The following is a 23,905-nucleotide window of genomic DNA, read 5'->3' as shown; positions in this document are numbered from 1 at the left end:
TGGAGCCCAGAGGAATTAACTCAAACTATGAAAATCCCAAAGCATGGTCACCTATGGGGAAATGAGGAGAGAGATATAATTCGAGCATAGTAATTATTTTCTTGTAGTAACGATAAAGAAAACAACTGTAAATGGTAAAGGTTTTGTGGGCCCCAACCTCCACAGATAGCTAATTGTGTATTTACCAAACATAAATTTGTTGGCTATGGTGGAAAACATACCATGTATGATTGCCATTTGTCTTTAAAATGATATTCTCTAGAGCGCTAACATTTACTGATTATAGATGCATGTAAGTAGTATGTAAAATAATAAAACACAGCCCAACATTTGAGGGTTTACTGTGTATCAGACATACTCTTCTAGGTTCTTCATATGGTTTGTTTCACCTAATCCCCACATGAACCCTAAGAGGTAAGAACTATTATTATTCCTATTTTTACAAAGAGCTAAGGCATGGAAAAGTTAAAGTTTACACAGATAGAATGCAAAACCAGGTGCCTTGTCTGCAGAGCTCTTGTTTTTCATTTAGGGCCAATGCTGTAATGTGAAACTGGATTTTATTTTTACTTTTAAAAGAATGTTTATTTAGGGGCACATGGGTGGCTCACTCAGTTAAGCAACTGACTCTTGATTTCGGCTCAGGTTGTGCTCACACCTGATGACAACAGTGTGACAACAGGTTCAAGCTCTCCCTCTCTCTCTGCCCCTCCCTCTCCCCCAAATAAATAAATATTTTAAAATAAAATAAAATGTTTATTTATTTTGAGAGAGAGATTGAGAGAGCAGCATGTGGGAAGGGTAGTAGGGAGAAAGAGAGAGAAAGGGAGAAAGAGAAAATCCCAAGCAGGCTCCATGCTGTCAGCACAGAACCCAACACAGGGGTCAATCCCACGAACCATGAGATCATGACCTGAGTGGAAATAAAGAGTCGGACGCTTCGCTGACTGAGCCACCCAAGTGCCCCTGAAATTGGATTTTAAACCCCATTATCATACAGAACTGTTCCTCCACAGAAAGTCCATTTCCTTGTGAACTTCTACCTCCTGCTACCACTCTGACTCACTGTTCACCTTCTGCTTCCCAAGTCACCTTCTGGTTTCACCTGCTTCCATATACAACCTGGACCCCTAGTCATTTCAATTATACCCCAAAGTCCTGCCCTGGCCTCTCCTACTGAAGTCAAACCAAGGTGGTGGCCTGCACCAGCAATCTCTGGTGCTATTACTGCTCCCTAGCAGTGAAACATTACTGCTGATTTAATTCAAGAAAAAGTCATGCTTCCTCTTGCTAAGTGGGCCTTCACTGCTGCTCAGCAATCCTTTCATTGACACTTCATTGCATCCACAGCAGCTGTTCCCAACTTCTTCCAGAATTAAATCCCCAAATGCACCCATCTATCCCTTTGTAGATTATTTTACTATGGATTTACTTAAAACTCATCCAAAGTAGAGTTGCCAGATAAAATACAGGATGCCCAATTAAATCTGAGTTTCCAATAAACAAGGAATCATATTTTATTTTAGTATAAGTATGTCCCAAATATTGCATTATAGAAATATTTAAATGGCATGTAAAATAATAATAATAAAAAAAAAAAACCCAGCAAGCTAGGTACTGAGAGCCTGCCAAATATTGTACAGAACATACCTAATACTAAAAATTTGCTCATTTTTTATCTGAAAATCGAATTTTACCTGGCATCATATATTTTAATTTGCTAAATCCAATCCAATCAAATTCCCTTCTTTCCATTCCCAGAAGTACCCTTCCTTTTTTCAAAGGTTAATTCTCCTCTGAGCTATGGTACTGGTCTCTCTCCTTAGTTCACTTTCTTCTTCATTCTACATATTCCTTCTTTTCTACCTTCAAGAATGCTCAGGGCATCCCTACTACAGTATTAATGATCCTAATTCTATACCCCTCCAGGAGTCCACCCATGCCCTTTGCCATGTCACTTTGCCTTTTCTCTGCAAAGGTAAGTTCTACTTCCTTAAATCTGAACTTAGCCACATAATCTGATCTGGTCAACAGAATGAGGCAGAAGTGCCAGTGTGTCAGTTTGGAATCCAGGTTTCCAGGGGCCTCGTGTATTTCTGCTGATCTTCTTAAAATTCCTTTCCACCTCCATGAGAAGAGTATGCCAGGGTAAGCCAGAAAGGAGGAGGATGTCAGGTGAAATAGAGTCAGCATAGAGCAAAGTCCCCCAGTAGGCTTGTAGATGCACAAGCAAGCCTCACTAAGATCAGCCAACCCTCGGGTATGAGCCATAATTACAGTCTCAAGTCAGTGAGTTTTCAAGTGTTTGTTATGCAGCAAAAGCTAATGGAAATATCTACCCTGAAAAAGATCTTCTTGACCTTACTATTCTAACTTTTCTTTCTTGCACCCCCGAACTGCTGCAAAAAGTATTATTTTTTTTTACCTCTGCTCTCTCACCACTTATTTTTGTTACCTGTACCACTTCTCTTAATTGACACCAAAAACCTCCTAATGGGCGCTCCTATAGCTTTGACTCTGTCCTGATCCACCTTGGCCTCTGTATAGCACCTGACACTGTAGATCACCTGACACCTCTGTTAAATTTCTCCCTCCCTGATTGTACTGCACTGGTCTCAACGACTTTGATTATATTGTCTATGTTTATTCATTCCCCCAACAGTAACTATCATACATTTGACTCACACATCTTTATCTCCACCCCAAATCTCCTTTCAAGCTCTAGTTGAATTGGTTCTCAAACTATAGTCTGCATTAGACTCACCCAGAGGGCATACTAATATTCAGGTTATTAGGGCCCCACTGCTTGAGTTTCATATTCAGTAAGTCTGGAGCAGAGCCTGAGAATTTACCTTATTAACAAGTTCTCAGGTGATGCTGATGCATGACTTTGAGAACCGCTAGTTTTATATTTCCTGCTACATAACAGTCTCCACCTGGTTACCCAAAGGTGCCTCAAACATTACATACAGGGTCAATTCAGTTTTTTGTTTGTTTGTTTTAACTATAAGCCCTGGGAACCAATTTGGGCTGGCCAAAACAAGAACCAAGAATATATCGGGGAGCTCACAGAATCAATGTGAAGGCAGGTGAACCATGCTCCAAATAAGGAAACCAGAAAACAGACTACTTGACAGTAGGAGCATTTCCTCTAAATCTGAAGAAGTACACAGTGTTTCTTGTGTCTTAGTCCCTCTGTTCAAGATTCAATTCCAAACAAGAGTCCCCTACCCATCCTTTAGTTGTACCAGGGCAGGGATAGAAAGGATTATAGCGGTAGTAGCTACCAAGGATTGCTCGTCTTTCATACTGTCTTTATTCAGGCCCTCACAATCAAGCGAGTGGATTACTACAACAACCTCTTAACTGGTTTTCTTGCCCCTAATCTAACCTCCAATTCATTCTCCACATCAACCTCAGTTATCTCTTTAAAACACATGTCATTTTCTTCTTTGCCTTGTCTGGTAGTGTTCCCGTCTTATCTTGTTCTAAGTAATAAATTGCTTTTCTTTATGTGCAAGTGGATGGGATACTTCTGCCTTAGCAGACTCGTAAAATGCAAAAGTAGTTTTAAAAGGTAGGAAATACATTTCGTTGTTAAATGAGGACCTAATTCCTTAGTATCCAGGCAAGGGTCAGAAGTGGTCCCAAAATAGAGACCCTTCTAGGAGCCTTTAAAAGATCAACGCCTCACCAGATTGAAAACCCCCTCATGACATGGACTAGTCCTCACTGCATGACCAGCACCTAGCTTATAGCAGGCACTTAATGAGATGAATACAGTCTTCATCTCTGGGCCCTCCCTACTTCAGATTACTGTATTAGTCTCCTGACTTCCTGGTCTGCAATCTCTGCCTGCCTATCTCCTCACTACCAACTCCTTCCTGTATACCACTGTTAATCAAGCCAGTTATCATTTCCTGCTCGAAACCTTCTGACTTCCAGCTATGTTTGCCAACTCTAACCTTCTTTGTATTCAAAGCCTTCCATTATAATCTGGTTCCAACCAGTTTCTCTAAGCTTTTTTTCATTTCTACTTATACTGTCCACTACTCTAGATGAATATTTTTAAATTTTTTTTTCAACGTTTTTTATTTATTTTTGGGAGAGAGGCAGAGCATGAACGGGGGAGGGGCAGAGAGAGAGGGAGACAGAATCGGAAACAGGCTCCAGGCTCTGAGCCATCAGCCCAGAGCCTGACGCGGGGCTCGAACTCACGGACCGCGAGATCGTGACCTGGCTGAAGTCGGACGCTTAACCGACTGCGCCACCCAGGCACCCCTAGATTAATATTTTTAAAACACAATTTACTTTTTCTGTTCCTGTTTGCTTGGTTCTACTTTTTGGGATGCCTTTCTCCCATGGTGTTTATCCTACCCTACCTTCAAAGTCTGTTAACTTAACCTGTCAGTATTCTCAATCTTTTTAAATCCATGACCCACCACCCCAGGTTCTTTTGGTTGTGTCCCCTGGAACCCCATATCCCTCATTCCCTGGTTAGAAAGTTTTCTATTTGAAGCTTTTGTTAATTGATGTCTTATGTGTATACATACTTCCTAAGAGTTGAACACATACTATCTTAAATTATCACTATATACTTTTGTCTATTTGTCCTACCCAATTTTAAGAGCTTTCTATCACTAATTAATCTTCTATATTCCTCCAGAAACTACTCTGGTGGTTTACACATAGTAGTGATGAATGAAATCTGTTGAGCAGATGAATAAATGGATGTTTAGATTATGGGCTAGTATTTGGGGCTGGTCTTGAGGCAGCAGCCAGTGGCTATGCTAGGAATTCCAGAACTGCTAGAATCAAGGGGTATAAATCCTGGCAGCTTGGAAGTAGGTGAGTCTAAACCAAAGATGATCAGATTGAGCACAGAGTCAAGTGCCAACAAGCCAAAAGTAAGCATCAAGTAAAAAGATCCGAAGGTCAAACCTCACTTGAAGGGTAGAGCAAAGGGTTTTGGAATCAGGCAAAGACACAGTAGAAGCAACAATAGTTTAATATTAGGTTGATGGGGATCTGGAAAAGTGGACTTCTTTTAGGGGCTTGTGCAGAGGATTTATGGAATTAAAATGAGTGGTTTATTAGCAAAATGGAGTTGCCTAGGAGTCAGAAGTTGAGTGGGCAGCCATTTATCATTTCTAGCAAAGAAATACATGGAAACAAATTTATAATAGCAAAATGGTGAAATATAAATAGACCTGCTTTGAGAGTATTTCATCTGAGCTTCATTTTCTTGCTTCTGCCCTGTCATTTTAATTTGTTTCACACATTTGCATAAGTTCACATCCAAGTTCTAATGCATTTTTGATCCCTCCATATTATAGGTAAAGAAAAATATATTTTAAGAGATATAATATCATAGTACCCAATACCAAACACAAAAACTCACAATGTTTTTGCTGTATATTTTAGACTTTTAAAGTATCAGTCAATAAAGCTACAATAAGAATGCTGTACCTAATAACAACTGATTTTTTTTTTTTTTTCCTACACTAACTGTTCATAGACTGGAAAAGTCTAAGAATATTTTACAAAGGTTTAAAAAATAAAATGTAAAACAAAAAAAATCCTATTTATAAAAAATGCATATTTTACTATTGAGAATTCTAAAAAGTTTAATTCCTACACCTACCTTTCCCTATAAAGAATTTGTTTGCTTTCAGTCTGTGAGGCTGGATCGAAGAGCTCTCTGCCACATACAGTGTTTCCTTGTACTAATTAGCAGCAAGCATTGTGGCAAAGACTAATGTCCACATGAAAAGCACAGCAAAATTCACTTTAAATCCTACTGTACATGCGCAATAGTCCTTTGCATGAATTATAAAATAAATTTTGTTATTTTGAATTAAACAATGAATAAAGTACACTTTTCAAGCCTATTTTATTCTTCCTGATAAACTCCCATATTAGTTCCTTGATAAGTTAATATATTTTGGCAGGCAACATAGAAGAATAGTAAAATCACTTATCCAGGAGCTAGGTGACCTTGATCCTACCAATTATACGGGGTCTTAGGCAGGTCATTTATTCTTTCTAAGTCTCACTATCCTCATCATAAAATATAAAGACTTGAATTACTCCAGTGGTTCTTGCAAGGAAGACTGCATTGGGATTGCCTGTGGACATTTTATTTTGACTTGGTAGATGTGAGAAGGGAGGGCCTCGGTAACTGGAGCTTTACAACACTTCATAAGTGATTCTGATGCATAAGATTGGTTAAAAACCAATGGTCTAAATAATTTCTTGACTCTTTTGCAATTCTAAAAGTCTACTTTTTACATCCAATCAATGGAATTTTAATAGCTCCTAGCTTTCATCATTAGTCTCTTCTTGTAATGAATAAATGTATTTTAAAAAATAGAGAAGCTGCCTCTAAATTATGAATAATAGCTTACAGTTACTGAGTGCTTACCAGTTCTAAGGTATTAACTCATTTACTATATGGAATTCAATCTTCACAACAACATTGTGAGGTTGGTACTAGTATTATTGTCTATGTGTCACAGATGGGAAAACTGAGGCATACAGACTAATTTGCCCAAAGTTACAGAGCAGGTAAGTATAGAAACTGGGTCATAGAGCCTGCACTCTTAACCAGTATGCCATGGCCATTCAGTAAGTGACCTACACCTGCAAACAGTACCCACCACTGTTCCCTACCCAAGTAGCACTGTTTTCTCTGTCACTTGCAGAAAAAAGAGGGGTCTGTTTTTAGAAAATTTGTGGGATCAAAAATGATGGGAGGGGGAAGCTGGGAAAGGCAAGAATGAAATGACTCGAGGAAGCTGAGCCTAAGGCCCTTGACCTAGAGATTACTTAGATTCACAAAAGCCTTGCTTTCTAGGGTAATCATCTGCAGGAGTGATTTTCCTTCAGTTATTACTTCATCCCATAATGTTTAAAACATGTCCTTTTGGACTGGTCAAATATTAATTAAAAAAAAAAAACATTAGAAATTCACCTTATTGGGTGAACTAGACCCAAAACTATAAAGTTAAAACAGGAAAGGGGTGCCGGGGTGGCTCAGTCGGTTGGGCGTCTGGCTTCGGCTCAGGTCACGATCTTGCGGTCTGTGGGTTTGAGCCACGCGTTGGGCTCTGTGCTGACAGCTCAGAGCCTGGAGCCTGCTTTGGACTCTGTGTCTCCTCTCTCTGCCCCTCCCCTGCTCACCACACTCTCTGTCTCTCCCTCAAAAATGAATAAACATTAAAAAAAATTAAAAAAAAAAAAAACAGGAAGGTAAGCACAAAAGCTAGGAGAGAGAGTCAGGGAGAAGGTAATGACAATTGAAATTATCCAGTCTGTTACTAATTTGGGGTATATAAAAGAGAATTTATGACAACTGTACTTTGGCATATGGAGTAGAGTCTAGTGCATTATAAGGATAACCTTCCCTTCCCAACATCATGGACACAGTGACCTAACTGGTCTGTGGTCCTGGATGTGCAGTATTAAAGGCCAATCTGCACAGCCAAGCTATCTCTTCCTAACTGGGTGCATGCACTTAGCAATCTGGGTGAAGGCACCCAGTTAGAGCTGGTGTTTTGCCAGGTCAGTGACAGCAGGGCAAGCAGGGCAAAGGAGATGTGGTTTTTGGCAACAGAGGCAATTTAAACTAGAATGCAGCAAAAATAATCAAAGGGAGTGAAGGAAGGAGAAGGCTGATGGGGAGAAAAAAGTGAAGTCTGGATCAGAGGTCTCACGTCAGAGAAATCTGAGAAGGACAAAAGGCTGAGGTAGAGAGAGGAAGAACACTGGAGACATCAGGGAACTGAGAATGATGTACTGGGAGGAACTGAGTGAGAGAGCTGGGATGAGTGTTGTGGCCAGAGAATGTGAAGTCTGTGTTTATGGAGTTAGAGGGGAAACAGACTGGGTGTATGACAAGATCTAGCATGTGGCAACAGAAATGAGTGACTAAACATCACTGGAGATGAGATGTCAAGGAACTTCAAGACTGGTATTCTGGTTTTTTTGGTGATGCATTCACTCAGGACGAGGGTAGTAGTTAAGGGAAACAGGAAGACTGTAAGCCATGTGTCAGACTTTAATAATTTAAGTCTTGAAAGACTTTGGATATGCTTAGTATAGGGGCTGGATATTCTAGAAAGGGGATCATTCCCCCCTTATCTATGAGTTTTCAGTCTAAAAACAGTTGATACTACTGCAGAAGCAAGCAGCAGCTTAAGAAAAATAAGTAATGTTTTCTTTCAGTCTTAAGACTAATCTTTGCTCCACTTTTCAGACTTAGTAAGAATCTGTGTTTCACATTTTCATCCTAGGGCTAGCTTAGTATTTTGCTAAAACTGAATAGCGAATGAAATTAACCTGCTAATTCAGGCAAGAAAAATCTCCGTTCCCTGTTCTCATAAGTTTGTGAAAATAAAGTTTAAAAAATAAATTACAACTCAGTTGCCCCAGTCCTGATTTGAAAACATCTGGTGAGGGGCGCCTGGGTGGCTCAGTCGGTTAAGCGTCCGACTTCGGCTCAGGTCATGATCTCACGGTCTGTGAGTTCGAGCCCCGCGTCGGGCTCTGGGCTGATCGCTCAGAGCCTGGAGCCTGCTTCTGATTCTGTGTCTCCCTCTCTCTCTGCCCCTCCCCCATTCATGCTCTGTCTCTCTCTGTCTCAAAAATAAATAAACATTAAAAAAAAAAAAAAAGAAAACATCTGGTGAGATCACTGGGTATAGCTTCCCACCACTTTTTTAAGTGTAAAAAACACACGTACAAAGGTTTCTTATAATCTTGAAAGAACAGGATGGCATGCTATTTACTGACAGGTTGACCTTTACACAAAGAACCTTCACCTTCAACAAGCTGAAATTACTGTTACTGATGCCTTCAGAATATCATTGCCTCAGAATGAAGCATGTTTTGTCCAAGCCATACAGAAGTGTCTAGATAGACACCATTTGGTCACCAAATGGTGCAACGCAGAGGGTAGGGGCAAATTATTTCTACAGTACCAACCATATGTCTGATGCTGTGCAAAGAATAAAAAAGGAAATGTCAAATATGATTCCTAATACCAAGAAGCTTACAATTTATTGGTCAATTACATAATACTTGAGCCCAGACCCATGGCTTACATTTTTGTAATTACTCACAGCATCTAACATAGGAATTTATATACATCAGTAAGAAGTGAATAACAAAATAACAATACAAAAAGTTTAGAATTAAGTAATAAAACACACGTTTAACATAGGTGACTGAGAAAAGAGAGAGAACAGTTGAGCTAGTGTCATTGTAATCTGTGAGAAATCTTGTTCCTATTCTATTTTGAGCAGGTACTGACACAGGAAGGTCCCTGTTCCTACTCACTGAAATCTTTAGGGAAGAAAAGAATCAGGTCAGCTTTTCCTACAGGTAGAAATTGAAGGTCAGGTTTATCCTGCGCTAGGGCATCAAGAGGGGCTGTGTCCTTACTGGCATCTTTTCCCAGTTAGCCAAGGAAACTGGCCTTGAGCAATAGCTCTTTTAAATATATAAAACTATTGGCCAACCTGTTACTGAAATCCTTTCCCTCTTGGATTCTTTGATTTTACATTGTTAACCTTTCATTTATCAAAAAATTATTGAGCACCTACTATATACCAGCAATGTATTCCTATCGTTTTTACTTCTGATTCCTTTGCTACCTCTTTTCTACTCTATGACCCCTCCCCTTCACCTCTTGTTCAGCTCTCAGCTCTATTCTTTCTCTATGTATCCCATCCTTCAAAAGGTGAAGTTTGCTGAGGTTCACGTAGCCTTTAGGCTGATATCTACCAACCAACATATCCTACACATACGGATGGAAGAGGAGGTTCGAGTGTCTCCAAGGTCTTAAATTTCCTGCTACTGGTATGCTTCATTGATCGTTCCTTCTCAGTCTTTCCTACTGGCAATGCTTCCTCTAGAGAGTATTAGTTTTTGAAAATTTGTCAATACTCTGAATCTGTCTTTGCCCTCTATACTTTATCCTTACACAATTTCATCTCCCTTTCCCTATCACTCTCCAAGCTTAAGAATGAATTTCTTTCTATTCTTGTTCTTTCTATACTTTGGGTCTTCATTGAGTCTGTTGCCCCTGCTTTATCCAGGTAGTTCCTCTTTCTTAAATCTTAAGTCCTATTCCTTAAGGAAGTCTTTGTTCTTCTCCCTCAACTAGGTTACACAGCTCTGCCATGTGACTTTATTGCACCCTGTCCTTTTCTTTTGAAGTATTCATCATCTCATATGATCTGTTTAGTGGTTGTCTTGTCCAACAGACCAGGAGTAAACAATAGCCTATGCATCAAATCCAGCCCCACTGCATGTTTTATTGGAACACTCTTATGTATTGTTGACGATTGCTTTTGCATTTCAAAGGCAGAGTGGTTGTGAGAGAGGCTATATAGCCTGAAAGCTCCAAATATTTATTATCTGGGCCTTTACAGGAAAAGTTTGCCAAATGCTGCATTAGACTATAAGGACCATGAAGACTAAAATCATGCCTGTTGTTCTCATTTCTATATTCCCAGCACCTAGAATAATGCCTGACACATCAGTATTTCTGGACTAACTGTATTTCAGTCTCAAGCTTTAACCCATCTTGTCAGTGATCAGAATGAGATCACATTAATCAGCCTGTGTTTATAACAGCATTATAATCACTGCTTATCCAGATAATGATTGTAGTATTGTAGTCTAAGGGAAATTAAGTAATATACAAATGAATAGATTATTACAACCAAAGGTAAGTGCTATGGAAAAAAGGAACACTGTACAATTAGAATATATAACAGAAAACCATAATCAAATATAAAGTTTGGGAAGACTTCATGGAAGAAGTGGCCTGTGACCTGAAATCTAAAGAGTGAACTAAGTGGGCAAAAAGAGGTAGACAGAAGGAACATGGTATGTACAAGGAATTGATGCTCATGTCAAATAATACACTATAAAGTAAGTTCCTTGAGAAGTTAAGGGTAGGGTTCAAAATGGAGCAAACACTCAGTGGGACATTTATTATAATGTAAAACCTGAAACACTGTTGTTGGCCAACAGTGGCAAAATGGTGAACTATCAAATGTCCATAGCCCAGTATATTCTGTATCCATTAAAACAATGGATATGAAGAATTTTAATGTATGGAAAATGATTTTACTATAATGCAAAGTTAAAAAAACTGGGACATTGTTTCAGCTAGGTAATATATTCATAGAAAAATTTTCTAGAAGAAAAATGGACTAAAATGTTAATTATAACTGCCTCCAAGTGGGAATGAGTATCCTGTATTTTCTTTATGGTTTTCCATATTTTTTATTGAGAAAATAAATAAAAGCGTTGATCTTCATGCACACATCTGAGGATAGTCTTTCCTGAACCCTGGAATGAGGATGTAAAATGACAATCAAAACCCAGGAGAGTTCACGGTCAATAAAGATTATTAGTGGAAGTTTTCTTGGAATATGATTTAAACTGTAGGTATAAAAGTGCAATAGGGACATTAGGACCAGGAAAAACTACCCTGAGATACGGTGCTGTATATAGACACCTTGCTTCTGGGATTCTGTATCTTGACTAGTTAAATTGGGAACTTAATCTAACCTTACTCTATGTGTGTTTGGTCTCTTCCTGCCTAGCCATAATCCATCAGAAATGCTCAGTTTCAATTCTGGATACATAATTTAAATGAGGGTCCTGGAGAGCTCATGCATCAGTCCTAATACTACTCTATTCTGAAGGCTTCTTTTATTTTTTGTTCTGCAAATATCATCTTTAATTTATAGGCTCATTGGTCTCTCCCTTAAAACTATTACTGCTAATTTATGGAAGTGGGTGAGTTGAGAGTTGTTTTTAAAAAGTTTTGCTTCTTCCTGTAACTGAAATAAAAAGAGAAGAACAGAAATTCTCACAATGATTAATTTGACTTCCCTCAAGTTAAAAAAAATAATAAAACTCCATTCTTCTGGTTAAAATATATTTTATTAATCATTCAGGCAATACATATTTATGTGCCTATCTTACACCCAGGCAGGCACTATGAATCCTTTGGGGAAACCTGCATGAAGTCTTTTGATAGTGCATAGTTATAGCAATTGCCTCCAGAGTTTGCCATACAGGGCTTCCAAATCACTTTTGGGAGGGGGATGAGTTTCTTTTCCATCATGATTTCCTACAGGCAACAGAGTGGATGAAGGGCTTAGTAAAAACTTCCTTTAGACTAGACTAGATCAAATTTGGCACTACTGACCTTTGGGGTCAGATAATTCCCTGTTATGGGGGCTGTCCTATGCATGATAAGATATTTAGCTGCATCCTTGGATGCTTACCTACTGGATACCGGCAGCAATCTTTCTGATATGATAATCAAAAAGGTGTCCAGACATTTTACCAAATGTCCTCTGGGGGTGGGGAGGACTTTCACTGAATTTACTGGAAAACAAACAAAAGCAACCAAACAAATTGGAAGAAAGAGAATACAAATTTTGCCAGATCACCATGCCCTTCTGGTTGTTCCCTAGATTAGAGGTGAATGGAAAGACACTGACAAGACAGGCTGTTGTACAACAGAAAGGATTGGCATTTAAACACTATTCATGGGGCGCCTGGGTGGCGCAGTCGGTTGAGCGTCCAACTTCAGCCAGGTCACGATCTCGCGGTCCGTGAGTTCGAGCCCCGCGTCAGGCTCTGGGCTGATGGCTCGGAGCCTGGAGCCTGTTTCCGATTCTGTGTCTCCCTCTCTCTCTGCCCCTCCCCCGTTCATGCTCTGTCTCTCTCTGTCCCAAAAATAAATAAACGTTGAAAAAAAAAATTTAAACACTATTCAGAAGATTCTCTGCAGTAAGGAGTAAAAGTAATAGATCTGGAGTTAGAAGACTTGGGTTCTCAATAAATAGCTTCATTTCTTTGGGACTCAGTTTCCTGATCTGTAAAATGGAGGTGGAGGGGGAAGGCAGTAAGAATAGTCGGAAAAAGATCTTTTAATTAAAAAAGAAAAATGTTTATTTATTTTATTTATTTTTTAACGTTTATTTATTTTTGAGACAGAGAGAGACAGAGCATGAATGGGGGAGGGGCAGAGAGAGAGGGAGACACAGAATCGGAAGCAGGCTCCAGGCTCCGAGCCATCAGCCCAGAGCCTGACACGGGGCTCGAACTCACAGACCGTGAGATCGTGACCTGAGCTGAAGTTGGACGCTTAACCAACTGAGCCACCCAGGAGCCCCTGTTTATTTATTTTTTGAGAGAGAGAGAGAGAGAGAGAGAGCGCAAGCTGGGAGGGGCAGAGAGAGGGGTGGGGGGAGAGAGAAACCCCAAGCAGGCTCTGCACTGTCCATGCAGAGCCCGATGTGGGGCTCGAACCCACAAACCGTGAGATCATGACCTGAGCTGAAACCAAGTCAGATGCTCAACTGACTGAGCCACCCAGGCACCCCAGATCTTTTAATTTTTTAATTCCATTAATGTTGAAGACTTATTCTAGCCACTATACATGTATATGAAAGATAAAAAGGGTCTCTTTCTTCAAGGAGATTATAGTCTTTTAGAATGACAAATAAATAACTACAGTAATCTAAGAGTCACAACAGAATCATGTACAAAAAGCAGTGGAAGCCTGGAAAGAACACCTAAATTTGCTTGCAGAAATGAGGGAGACCTTTACAAGGGAAGTGGCATTTTAACTAAAACTTGAAAGATGAATAAAAATTTTGACACGAGACAAGGGGGAAGACATTCCAGTTAGAAAGGCAAAAGCAGAGAAATCTGATGCTTTTTCCGGGAAAAAAAAAAAAAAAGGTGTATTTAGGGAAATATAAGTACTCCAGTGGTGCTAAACGATATATGGAAAAGGTGAAATGACATATTCTACTGTAGATGATAATTTAAAATTTATGTGATCTATTACCCTTGCAATACTATAGAAAATAATTTTGGAGAGGAATGAGCCAAGAGGCCAATCAAATGACTATTACAATAGTCCACCTAAAGATAGTGAAAGTCTACAGAAGGCCAATTATGTGGGTAGGAATGGAGAATATTCAGAGAGAGAATGGGCAAGATTTGTAGTCAGAATGTTGGAGGGATTATAGCTAAGACTTATTGAGCATTTTGGTAACCACTTTGTGTGTGTGTGCAATAGCTCATTTAATCCATATAATAAGCCTAAATAGGTATTTGCTAAAAGTTAATTTGCCAAATGATCAGGTAGTTAAATTTATCAAATACTTGTTTTACAGAAAATTCACATTAAATTTATTGAACAAATGTATTCTTTGGTAAGATTACTTTTTAGTGCATTGGCTTTTGGTGAAATGATAACCTAAGATAATATACTATTATCCTCATTTTACTGAGGAGAAAACTGAGGTTCGGCATTAGCAAAGGTAAGACCAGGTCTATAGAGCTAGTGCTTTTAATCTCTACGTGGCTAATAATAGTATGGCGATAAAGGAAACAAATGATCTACGATATCCTGTTTCAGCTCTAATATGCTATGATTTTAATAATCTTTTTTTTTTAAGTTTATTTATTTTGAGGGAGGGGGAGGGGCAGAAAGAGAGGGAGAAAGAGAAACCCAAGCAGGCTCTGTGCTTGAGTTCCCAAACCGTGAGATTGTGACCTGAGCCTAAATTGGATGCTTAACTGACTGAGCCACCCAGGTGCCCTATGATGTTAATATTCTTAAATCACAAACCAAAACTTAAAAAAACATAGACATAATGAAACTAAGTTCAAAATCTATTAAGAGTACCATAGCTTCTTATGGAAACTTCCTTAATTTTTCTGGAGAGCATTTAAAATTTTTCTCCCTTCAGCCCATTGACGAAGATAATAACAGTAAGATGGTTTTACTTTTCTGTAGTTCTCTGCTCTTTTTCTTAACTATCAGACATTGCCATCTATCTGGAGTCAACTACCATCTATACCCATGTGACACATAAAAACCCACTGATCACCTTTAAACTGTCATCCCAAATATCTGTTTCATCACCAACGCAGATGGTATTATTTTTCTAACAATCGGAAGAAGGTCACCATAATTCTGTTCTCTCAGATATGAGACTTGTGAAATTTTAAAAACTCAACTTTGTATTTTTCCCTGCCTGAGAATCACTAGCAAAAACTGCACATGACCTTTCCTGGCTCTGTAATGACCATGGTTCCCAGCTGCGGACAGTGGAGTGCACTCCAGTTCAGTGGAAAGCAGTAACTCCTATTTGGGCACATTTTCGTTATAGTAGCATGTAGTGCCCAGGGGCCAGGATGTTAAATATCCTGCACAATGTAGAATTGTTTCACCTAAAACATCAGGAGAAGCCCCCCCCCTCCCCCCCCTTGAGAAACACTGAGCTCAGGGTCCACTTCATGGGCATGCAAACTGTGCAGTCCTACAGGGCACAGTGCTTGGTTTAGTGCTCTGCAGTCACCATTTTGAAGATCTTCATATTATGTTTGAACATCTATTTTATAAATGAAGTCCAGTGGTACAATGGATCACACACGCAAGCAGAGGAGCAGAGGAAGTGAGGCAATGCATGCCTCTTTTCTTCCTTGCCACCCCGTTTGCATATAGTCTTCATGGTGTCTCATAAACACAGGATTCTGATGGACCTAATGAGGTGTAGGAACTCAGAGAGTCACAAAGTGATTACAAGGCAAGCATATTACATCTATGGCTGATTTAGTGGACTCTTCCAAGAGGCTACACTTTCCATTTGAACCAGAACTTGCTTCAGATGCAAAAAGAAGGCAATGGCATCCTAAAAAATACACGTGATAAAAGAATCCTGTCATATCCTTTCTTACTAGTGCATATTACTTCCCTGTATTACTATTTACATTGAAAATGATGACACAGAAGGAAGGGGAGAGGTAGAAACCCATGGTTCCCTTTCCTTTCAGTCCTCCCATATTCAGATTGGTAGGATGTATGCATATCAAAAAGGGAAACAAAAACAGGTGAGTTGGTTTTGTGCAGCATTTACGCATTCTGATAAGCACAAAATGCATATACATGTAAAACTAGGATATGAATTGTGTACTTTTAATGATTTTGTGTATGAGTTAATTGGTTTTTATATTTGCATTTTAAATGGCATTGCACAAAATAAAGATGAATGGTAAAATTCATTCTAATAATTTAAAATTCTAATTTTCCTTTACTTAGAATGACATTAAAAAGCAAATAAAACACATCATTACAAGTCAAAAGACAGATGACAGAAGAAAGAAAAAGCTTTATATTTCAGTACATACAATGGTACTTTTTACCTGCTTTTTGAGCAAGGGGCCCCACATTTTTCATTTTGCTCTGGGCTCAGCAAATTATGTAGCTGACCATGACAGAGCTAGTTTAAGCAGAAAGGGATTAAATGATAGTACTTAGCTCACATCTCAGAGAGGACCAGAGAACCAGGCTTGGATAATACACAGCTAGCTAGAAACAACATTCAGGAAAAACCAAACCAGGAAGAACACTCATCCCACCTCACCAAGCTCTTCTAGTGGAAAGCTATCCAAACACCAACCGCCCGTCAGCACCTATGACTCTAAAAATGTGAGAGCCCTTCCTCAGCTACCCAGAAGAACCAGACATCTCCACTATGGCATTTGCCAGAAAATCTCATATCCCTGAATGCAGTTGCTCACCTTCACAAACAGGTCTTGAATGGGTGCATCTGATTACTGGAAACTAGGTCACATGTACTGATATGCTGAAGCCAGCTAGTGATTGTTAGCATCTTGTCCAACTAACTCCACACTCAGTGAAGTCATTTTGGTAGCTTGGGAGTATTCACACCATGAAAACTGGTCAATGCAACAAATCAGAGTTTTTTCCCTCCCCCAGCCGTTAGTAAACATTTACCAGCACACCATCATCTACAAGTGGCACTCTAGATTCAAGGGAGTCTAGAAACTGTCGTTTTTAACTTGCTAGCTTCTAATGTACAAGCTAGACAGGGGCTGGATGAGTGCTGGGTAAGCCATTTTATAATACCTGCTGGAAGATTACAGCATCCATTGCCTTCTGCTCTAAATTGCTAGTAGGCAAATACTAATAGAGGTTGAACAGTTGTGGTACAGAAGGTTGGGCAGGCTTTTACTAAAAGCATGACATGATGAGTATACATCAGTGGACTAGAAGAGATATATATCAACTGATATGACTAAAATACATTTCTATGATGCTAGACTATAAACTCTGTAAGAGCAGAGGCCATGTCTGTTTTGTCTTTCACTATATCTTATATATCACCTGGCAAATAGAAGCCACTCAACAATAACAACAACAACAAAAATAACTTTAAGAATAGAGAAAATTCAATTTTGGCATTTCCCTTATTCTGTGCACATAAGACAATGCCATATGATGTTATTTACTCCTTTTAGATGAGTTAAACTTCTGGATGTCAACAGTTTACAATGATACTTTCATAGGTTATCTCATTTGCACCTATACCATCCCTGAGAAAACAGGAATTACTATTCATTTCATAGATGAGGAAACAAACTCCAAAAAATGAAGTGATCTTTCCAAACTCATTTAGCTAGTAAATGATTTAAAATTTTCATTTCCTAACTCAAAATTCCAGAACTCTTTCTTATGTCAGGAGACTGTATTTATAAAACACATTTGATAATGATTAATTAGGGAAGTATTGTCAAGTTTTCAATTTGAGCATCAACTTAAACTCAGTTACATGCAATGGACAAAATATCCTGATTTCATGCCACAAATGTTTTTCTTCAAAGTGAACATTCTTCCCTTGGCACTGTAGAAGGATTAGAATTGTGGTTGCAATTATCTTTTCTTAAAGTCAATGATGTTGATTCAAGAGGTAGGGGGCAATAAACCCTTTTCTAGAAATAGCTAATCCATGAATTCTATGCTTTTACTTTTTTCTAGCTAGGAATAGTATAACTTAAATGTTATGATGTACTTGGATTAAAATATAGTACAGGGACTCTCAGTTTTATATTACTTTAGAATCATGAGTGGTGGGTGAGGAGGTTGCTAATACAGATTTCCAGGCCTCATCCTAAAAATGTGACTTTGTAAAGGCCAAAATATTAAATTCTAAAGAACACTCAAGAGCCCAGAATACTAAGAATGGTGCCTCTGACATTCAGGTTGTACAAGAGTATCTATTTTACCAGAAAATGCATTTTAGCATGGTAGTGCTATTTTTAAATCACTTCCATAGCCTCCTAAAACTTAAACCAATTTAAGAGATTTGCCTCTTAAAATTATTAGGTAATTTCCTGTATATTAGAAATCTTGCTACCTATGTTATTATAATCATGCTCTGAGGTTGAAAACTGCAGGTTAATTTACTGTCCTAATCAGTCTCAAATCTCTTTGAGTATAAATTCTTACTAGCATTATATGTCATGGAATTTATAGACAGCTTCTGACCAATGATCTGTCCCTTTGAGCCTTTTGATTTCCCATTTGAAGAGACACAATGGTTCTAAACGAGGATCTCTTACACCACTTAAAATACATGGCAAACTACTAACCATTAAAATACACCAGTATAATACCTAAGAGTGGATGCATGATCTCTAATTAGGGTAGACTGAAAATGACTGTCAAAAGTCCTTTATTCAGTGCCATACTTCGAACTTGAAACCATGGTTTCTCTCTCCTGCTTAAACCGTTTTGGTAAGGTTCACCTAAACCGTTCTGGATTTAAGTGAAACTCTCGTTCCAGGGAGGAGAAAACTAAGGTTCCAAGAAACCAAATTATTTGTCCAAGGTCACACCCAGTATTAGTGACCAAGTCAGACAAAAACCCATCGATTCCAATATAATGGCCAACCCAACTCCTTCTGTTAGTACCCTTTTTTTTTTTTTTCGATTTCACAACTGCACCCCATCTCCCAACCTCTTTTTGGATAAAGTTGTTTTGTTTAACAGTCCTTCCCCACCCCACCCCCGTTTGCTTTTATGCCTTTGGATGATAAAACCTCCCATAATCAGTGAATAACACTGGGTGTCCATATCTAACGCGATGACTTTCACGGGCCTTTTTCTTTGGCCGAATATTTCTCTGAAAGGCTCTTAATCCTGGATTCCGCCGGGGGAGGGAGAAGGGAAGGGAGGTCACCCAGTGCTGACAAGTCCGTACATGTACAACGCGCGCGCGGGACGCAGCCTGCGGGGCCGAGGAAAAAACCGAGGAAGGATATATTAGGGCGGAAGGGCAGAGGCGGAAGAAGAACACCGTGGTGGGAAACCCCTGTGCACGGGATCTGCCAACCCCTGGCAAAGCTGAGCAGAGCCGAGTGTGAACAAACCCTTTTAGGTAGCCAGGCGCAGACACTGCAGCACAACGCAAAGGGAGGGGGTGCGGCGGCTCGAGCCGCACGATCGGGAGGGAGCGCCCGGGCGGCCCTTTTATAGGCCGAAGCCCGCGCTCGCGCGCCCCCGCCCCTCGCGCCGCCCCCGGGCCACGCGCGGAGCCGCGGCGTTACCTGAGAAGGGCCGGCTGCGTCCGCGCCCGGCCCCGCCCGTTCCGCCGCCCGCCCTCCCGCGAGGCCGCGGCGGCACGAGATCTGCGCCTCGCCTCCCTCCTCCCGCGGGCGGGTTTTCTTACCTTGTGAAAAGCCGTCTCCGCGGCTGCCCCCGCCTCCTTCGCAGGATGTGAAATGGCGGTCGGCGAGGCGAGCGCGAGCACCGCAGCTCCGGCCAATCCCGCCTAGCCACCAAAACGGCCCCGAACACTGGCGGCCCCCTCCCGCAAGCCCCTACTAGCCCATCCATGACATCGGCGCTCCGCCGCCCCCCCCCCCCGCTGCCCCCGCCCAGGTGGCCGTGCCCACCGGCCGAGTCATCGATTCCCCGCGCCAGGCGCTAGTCCCGCTTTCCACCGGCCTCCTCCCTCGCTGCGAGCCTGGGGGCGGGGGAGAAAACACCTTCTCGGCCCCCGCCTGGGTGTCCCGCTCGGGCGCCCGCCCTGCTCCCTCCCTTTCCCGCCGCGTCCCCTCCCCCAACTACTCACCGCCCTCCCTTCGCCACACACACAACCCCATCTCCCCTCCCCCAGTGGTTGCGTCCGTGACATCATCATCATGGCAACAAGAGCTGCAGCCTGGGACCGAGGAGCCCGTGTGATTCCCGGCGGCGGCGGCAGTGGCGGCAGCACCAGCACCGACGATAGCGCCAGGGCTTCTCTCCTGTTGCCCCTCGCCAGGTGCTCCTGAGGAGGCGGCGGCAGCAGTGCCAACACCGCCCGGCCCGCCGCCGCTGCTCCCGGTGTCTGTGTGTGAGGGGAGGGGGCCGAGCCGAGGAGGGGAGGGGGCGCCGCCGCCGCTGCTGTGGGGCCGTCGCTGCGGAAGAAGCCGCCGCCGCCGCTGCTGCTGCCGCTGCCAGATCGCTAGTGAAGAGAAGGCGGTGGCGGCGGCGGCGAACATGTTTTCAGTGAGGATAGTGACTGCCGACTACTACATGGCCAGCCCGCTGCAGGGGCTGGATATCTGCCAATCCCCCCTCACCCAGGCCCCTGTCAAGAAGGTGCCCGTGGTGCGAGTCTTCGGAGCGACCCCGGCAGGTAAGCGGGCGCGGGGCGCGGGCGGGAGCCGGCGGGGCGCCCGGGCTGCCCTCCCCGCCGCGCACACGCGCGCACACCGCCGGCTCTCGGTGCATCGCTGCCGCCTCTTCCCTCCCCTCCGCCCTCCTCGCCTTTCCCCCGGTGCGTGACAAGAGGCGCAGAAATGTGGGTCCGCGCGAGCGCTGCGCCCCCTCCTCCCCCGGCGGGGAGGCGGCGGGCGCTGAGTGCTGAGTGTTTACACTGCGTGCGGCGGCCGGGGGCCGGATCCGCACTCCGGGTCTCGGGCAGGGGGGAGCGAGCGCCGGCGAACAGCGCTCTGGCCCTGCAGGATGGGCCAGGTGGCCGCGCCATGTCCTCCGTGAACGGGTTCACAGGGCTGCGCTCAGAGGTCGGTCGCTGGTGGGACTGCGGACAGCCCCCTGCGTCTCCCAAGTGCCCTTTCTGGAAATGGCTTTAAGAGGAGTGAGGAAGTGTCAGCTCTCTGTGGTCTGCCTCTCCTCCTCGCTTCTCGCCTGCGCTCTCCTCTGCCCCTTCCGGAGGTGCCGTGGGCTGAAGAGTGGCGCCTGGGGCCAAATAATCTTTCTCATTGGAGTGACCATGTGGTTCTGCTGTGAGTGCAGGTCGTGACTCCTTAGAGTTTAAGCCTCAGAGTCTGGGGACAGGGCAATATCCTCAGGTGCAATGCTTTGACGGAAACGTGGATCCATGGAAGTAGGAAATGTGTGTTTGTTGCCCAGCGTAAAATATCCCACTCAGTAGCGTGAATTTCTTATGAACCACAGCTGAACTCAGCAACACAAACATTTAGAAATGCTCTATGCTGAGTTGCAGTGTTGTGTTTTAAATGCACGTATCTTTAAAACGAAAACTGTTTTGATGAACGAGTGGGGTGGGGAGACAGCAGTGACAGAATCTGCATTCTCAAAAGCTCTTGGGGACTTAAGATAATATAAATAAGTAGTGGCCAAATTTACAAGGTTTTAAATTGTTTTGGTTTTCTACATGCTTTGAACTGTCTGCATGAAATAACGGAGCTGCCTCCTAGAAAGGGATGCACTTACCTCTAGCGATGTATTATTGCCCTATGGGATTTTAGAAGGCATTTCCCACTTGATGCTTCTTGCCCTAATCACCATTCCTCTTATTACTACTGTTTCTGTGGACTACCCAGATAATAACACTTTCCCAAGCACAAGCACTCATTTTCAAGCAGTTATCTTTTACTGTGAATTCTCTTTGTTAAAAATTTCAGCGGTGTTAGTGAGATTTGACAGAGCATTCCTTTTTAAAAATAACGAAAACGATTTTGATGATAGGGACCCTTGTAAGATGGGGAATTTGAGTGCTGTTAATTTGTTGAAAGGATAACACCTGAAATTTTGGAGGCTGGAAAATAGAGGCAGTAGAGTTCTGAAGGATAGATTTTCTGCCCTTTTATGTGTTTATCGGTGCTGTCTTTGTTTCTAATTGGAATTTCAGTGTAATATACTATTTGTTCTCACTTCAGGTACAGAGAAATAATAAGGTAGTGACGTTGATATAGCTCTGTTTAGCCAGATTTCCAAATCGTAAAGTGACACCTTAATAGGATATACTGTGGCATCTCTGTGTATTAAAGTTTGTATGGTTTGGATTACTTTTCTACACATAGTTTTTTTGTTTTTTCCCCCCTACACAAGTCATTAAATATGTATCCCTGAGTGATTTTCAACCTGTTTTATAGAAAACTTTTGTTTGTGGAAATGGGTGAAGATCTACTGTGATCTAGCAGTAATTCTATAATGTGAGAAAACATTCTTCAAGAAATAATGATGATGAGGTACTTTTGTGTTTCTTAATATAAAAAAAAATAGACACAGGGACTATTCTGTGATAAATATTTATTTCTTCCCTCCTGGACATCTTACAATTGATTACCAGCTCCCTTTAAAAAAAAAAAAACTTTTAAAAAATGTACTTTGAAATGTATAATATAAATGAATATGAAATACTTTTTCTACATACATTGAAAGATAAGAAACTTAATACAAAGGAACTGAAACTTTTAAAGGTGTATCAAATTGAGTTTGCTGTAAATATAGTTCAGTTATAAACAAAACTTTTGTGTTTCTTCAACAGGTGAAAAATTTGAAGTCACTGGCAAACATTTAGAGTTTATAGCTTTCAGAAATTAAGCCAGCATTTTTAACATGTTAGAAACTCCCAGTAAAATGAGTATTAATCATAAACAAAAAGTGTACAATATCTGCTTCCAAATTCTCTCCCCAAAGAAAACTAGTCCAGTTCTCCTAGTAAAATAAATTTGAAAATAATTAACATAAAAGGTCAATCTGGCTTAGTAATAAAAGTCTGAGTGCTAGAATTTTTAATGAAGACCGTTTTATCGTTTGAAAGTATAAACTATGTTAATATGTTTATGAATTATATAAATTAATGAAAAATAGTAACACATGATAAATATATGTTATATGAAGTACCAGAAACTTAAGTCTTTCATATATAATAGGTAATTTTGGAAGTCCTTAATTCTTTATCTTGGTTTGGAGAAAAGCTGTTTTTAAACTGAATTTACTTTTTATAAATGAGTCCTGAAAAGTAGAATTTTCTCCCAAATAATGAGGCCATTTCATATTTGTATTATAAATTCTGAACTGATTGATTTCTCACATTTTTACTAGTTCCATTTTTCTATTGCATAAAAGGTGTTTTTCTGCTTTAGAAAACAGTCCAGTTGACCTCTGATTGTCATGCGTTTTGAGGGCATATCTTGAGTAATTTAAGAAATAAATTAACTATCTTAGGTTTAAAAGCTCTTGTATCTTGTGTTGCTGAAATTTGAAAAGGTATTAAAAAAAAAAAAGTGGCATAGTCAAATTTGAATGGTAAATCTTGACTGATTTAATCCCTGAGGATGTTGATTCCTGAGAGAATCACTTAAATTTTCATGTGAGTGAGTGATGGAATTATTTTTACAAAAACCAAAAAACCTGCTTTTCTTCACTCATTGAAAAAATGTCTTGAGCACTGTTTTGATGTCACAGTGTATTGAGCAATGTTAACAACAACGTTTTGGTAATATGTTTTAATGGAGAGAAGCAAGGTTATAAATAACTAAAGTACAGGGCAGTGTTTTTTCACTTGGATTTGAATACGGGTGTAACTGTTCTGGGAATTCACTTCAAATGAAATCCTAAGGCTTCATTGTGAGGACCTGACTCAGGTGGATCTGAGTTTCCATATCCCAACTCTTGCTTAGTTGCTTGACATACTCCATGTTGAGCTTAGAAAGCTCTCTCAGTTTTCTCAGCACCAAGTTAAACAGAATTATCCTCTCAAAAAGCTTCCCTGCTGAGATGCAGAGTAGGAGT

At 41.0% G+C, this 23,905-nt stretch overlaps 1 protein-coding gene across 3 annotated transcripts in view; it reads left to right on the top strand.

The window, feature by feature from the left end:
- Positions 1-19,720: 19,720 nt before the first annotated feature.
- Positions 19,721-23,905, top strand: part of REV3L (REV3 like, DNA directed polymerase zeta catalytic subunit) — a 175,006-nt gene continuing 170,821 nt past the window's right edge. For all 3 annotated transcript variants that reach the window (XR_006717481.1, XM_045499299.1, XM_045499301.1), the window contains exon 1: positions 19,721-20,537. Coding sequence is in view for 2 of the 3 variants with exons in the window: in XM_045499299.1 (XP_045355255.1) it covers positions 20,399-20,537 (139 nt within the window). In the remaining variant the exon portion in view is untranslated. The remainder of the gene's footprint in view (positions 20,538-23,905) is intronic.

Source organism: Leopardus geoffroyi, chromosome B2 (genome assembly GCF_018350155.1).
Source record: "Leopardus geoffroyi isolate Oge1 chromosome B2, O.geoffroyi_Oge1_pat1.0, whole genome shotgun sequence".
NCBI lineage: Eukaryota > Metazoa > Chordata > Mammalia > Carnivora > Felidae > Leopardus > Leopardus geoffroyi.
This window is presented reverse-complemented; position numbering and strand designations above follow the sequence as displayed.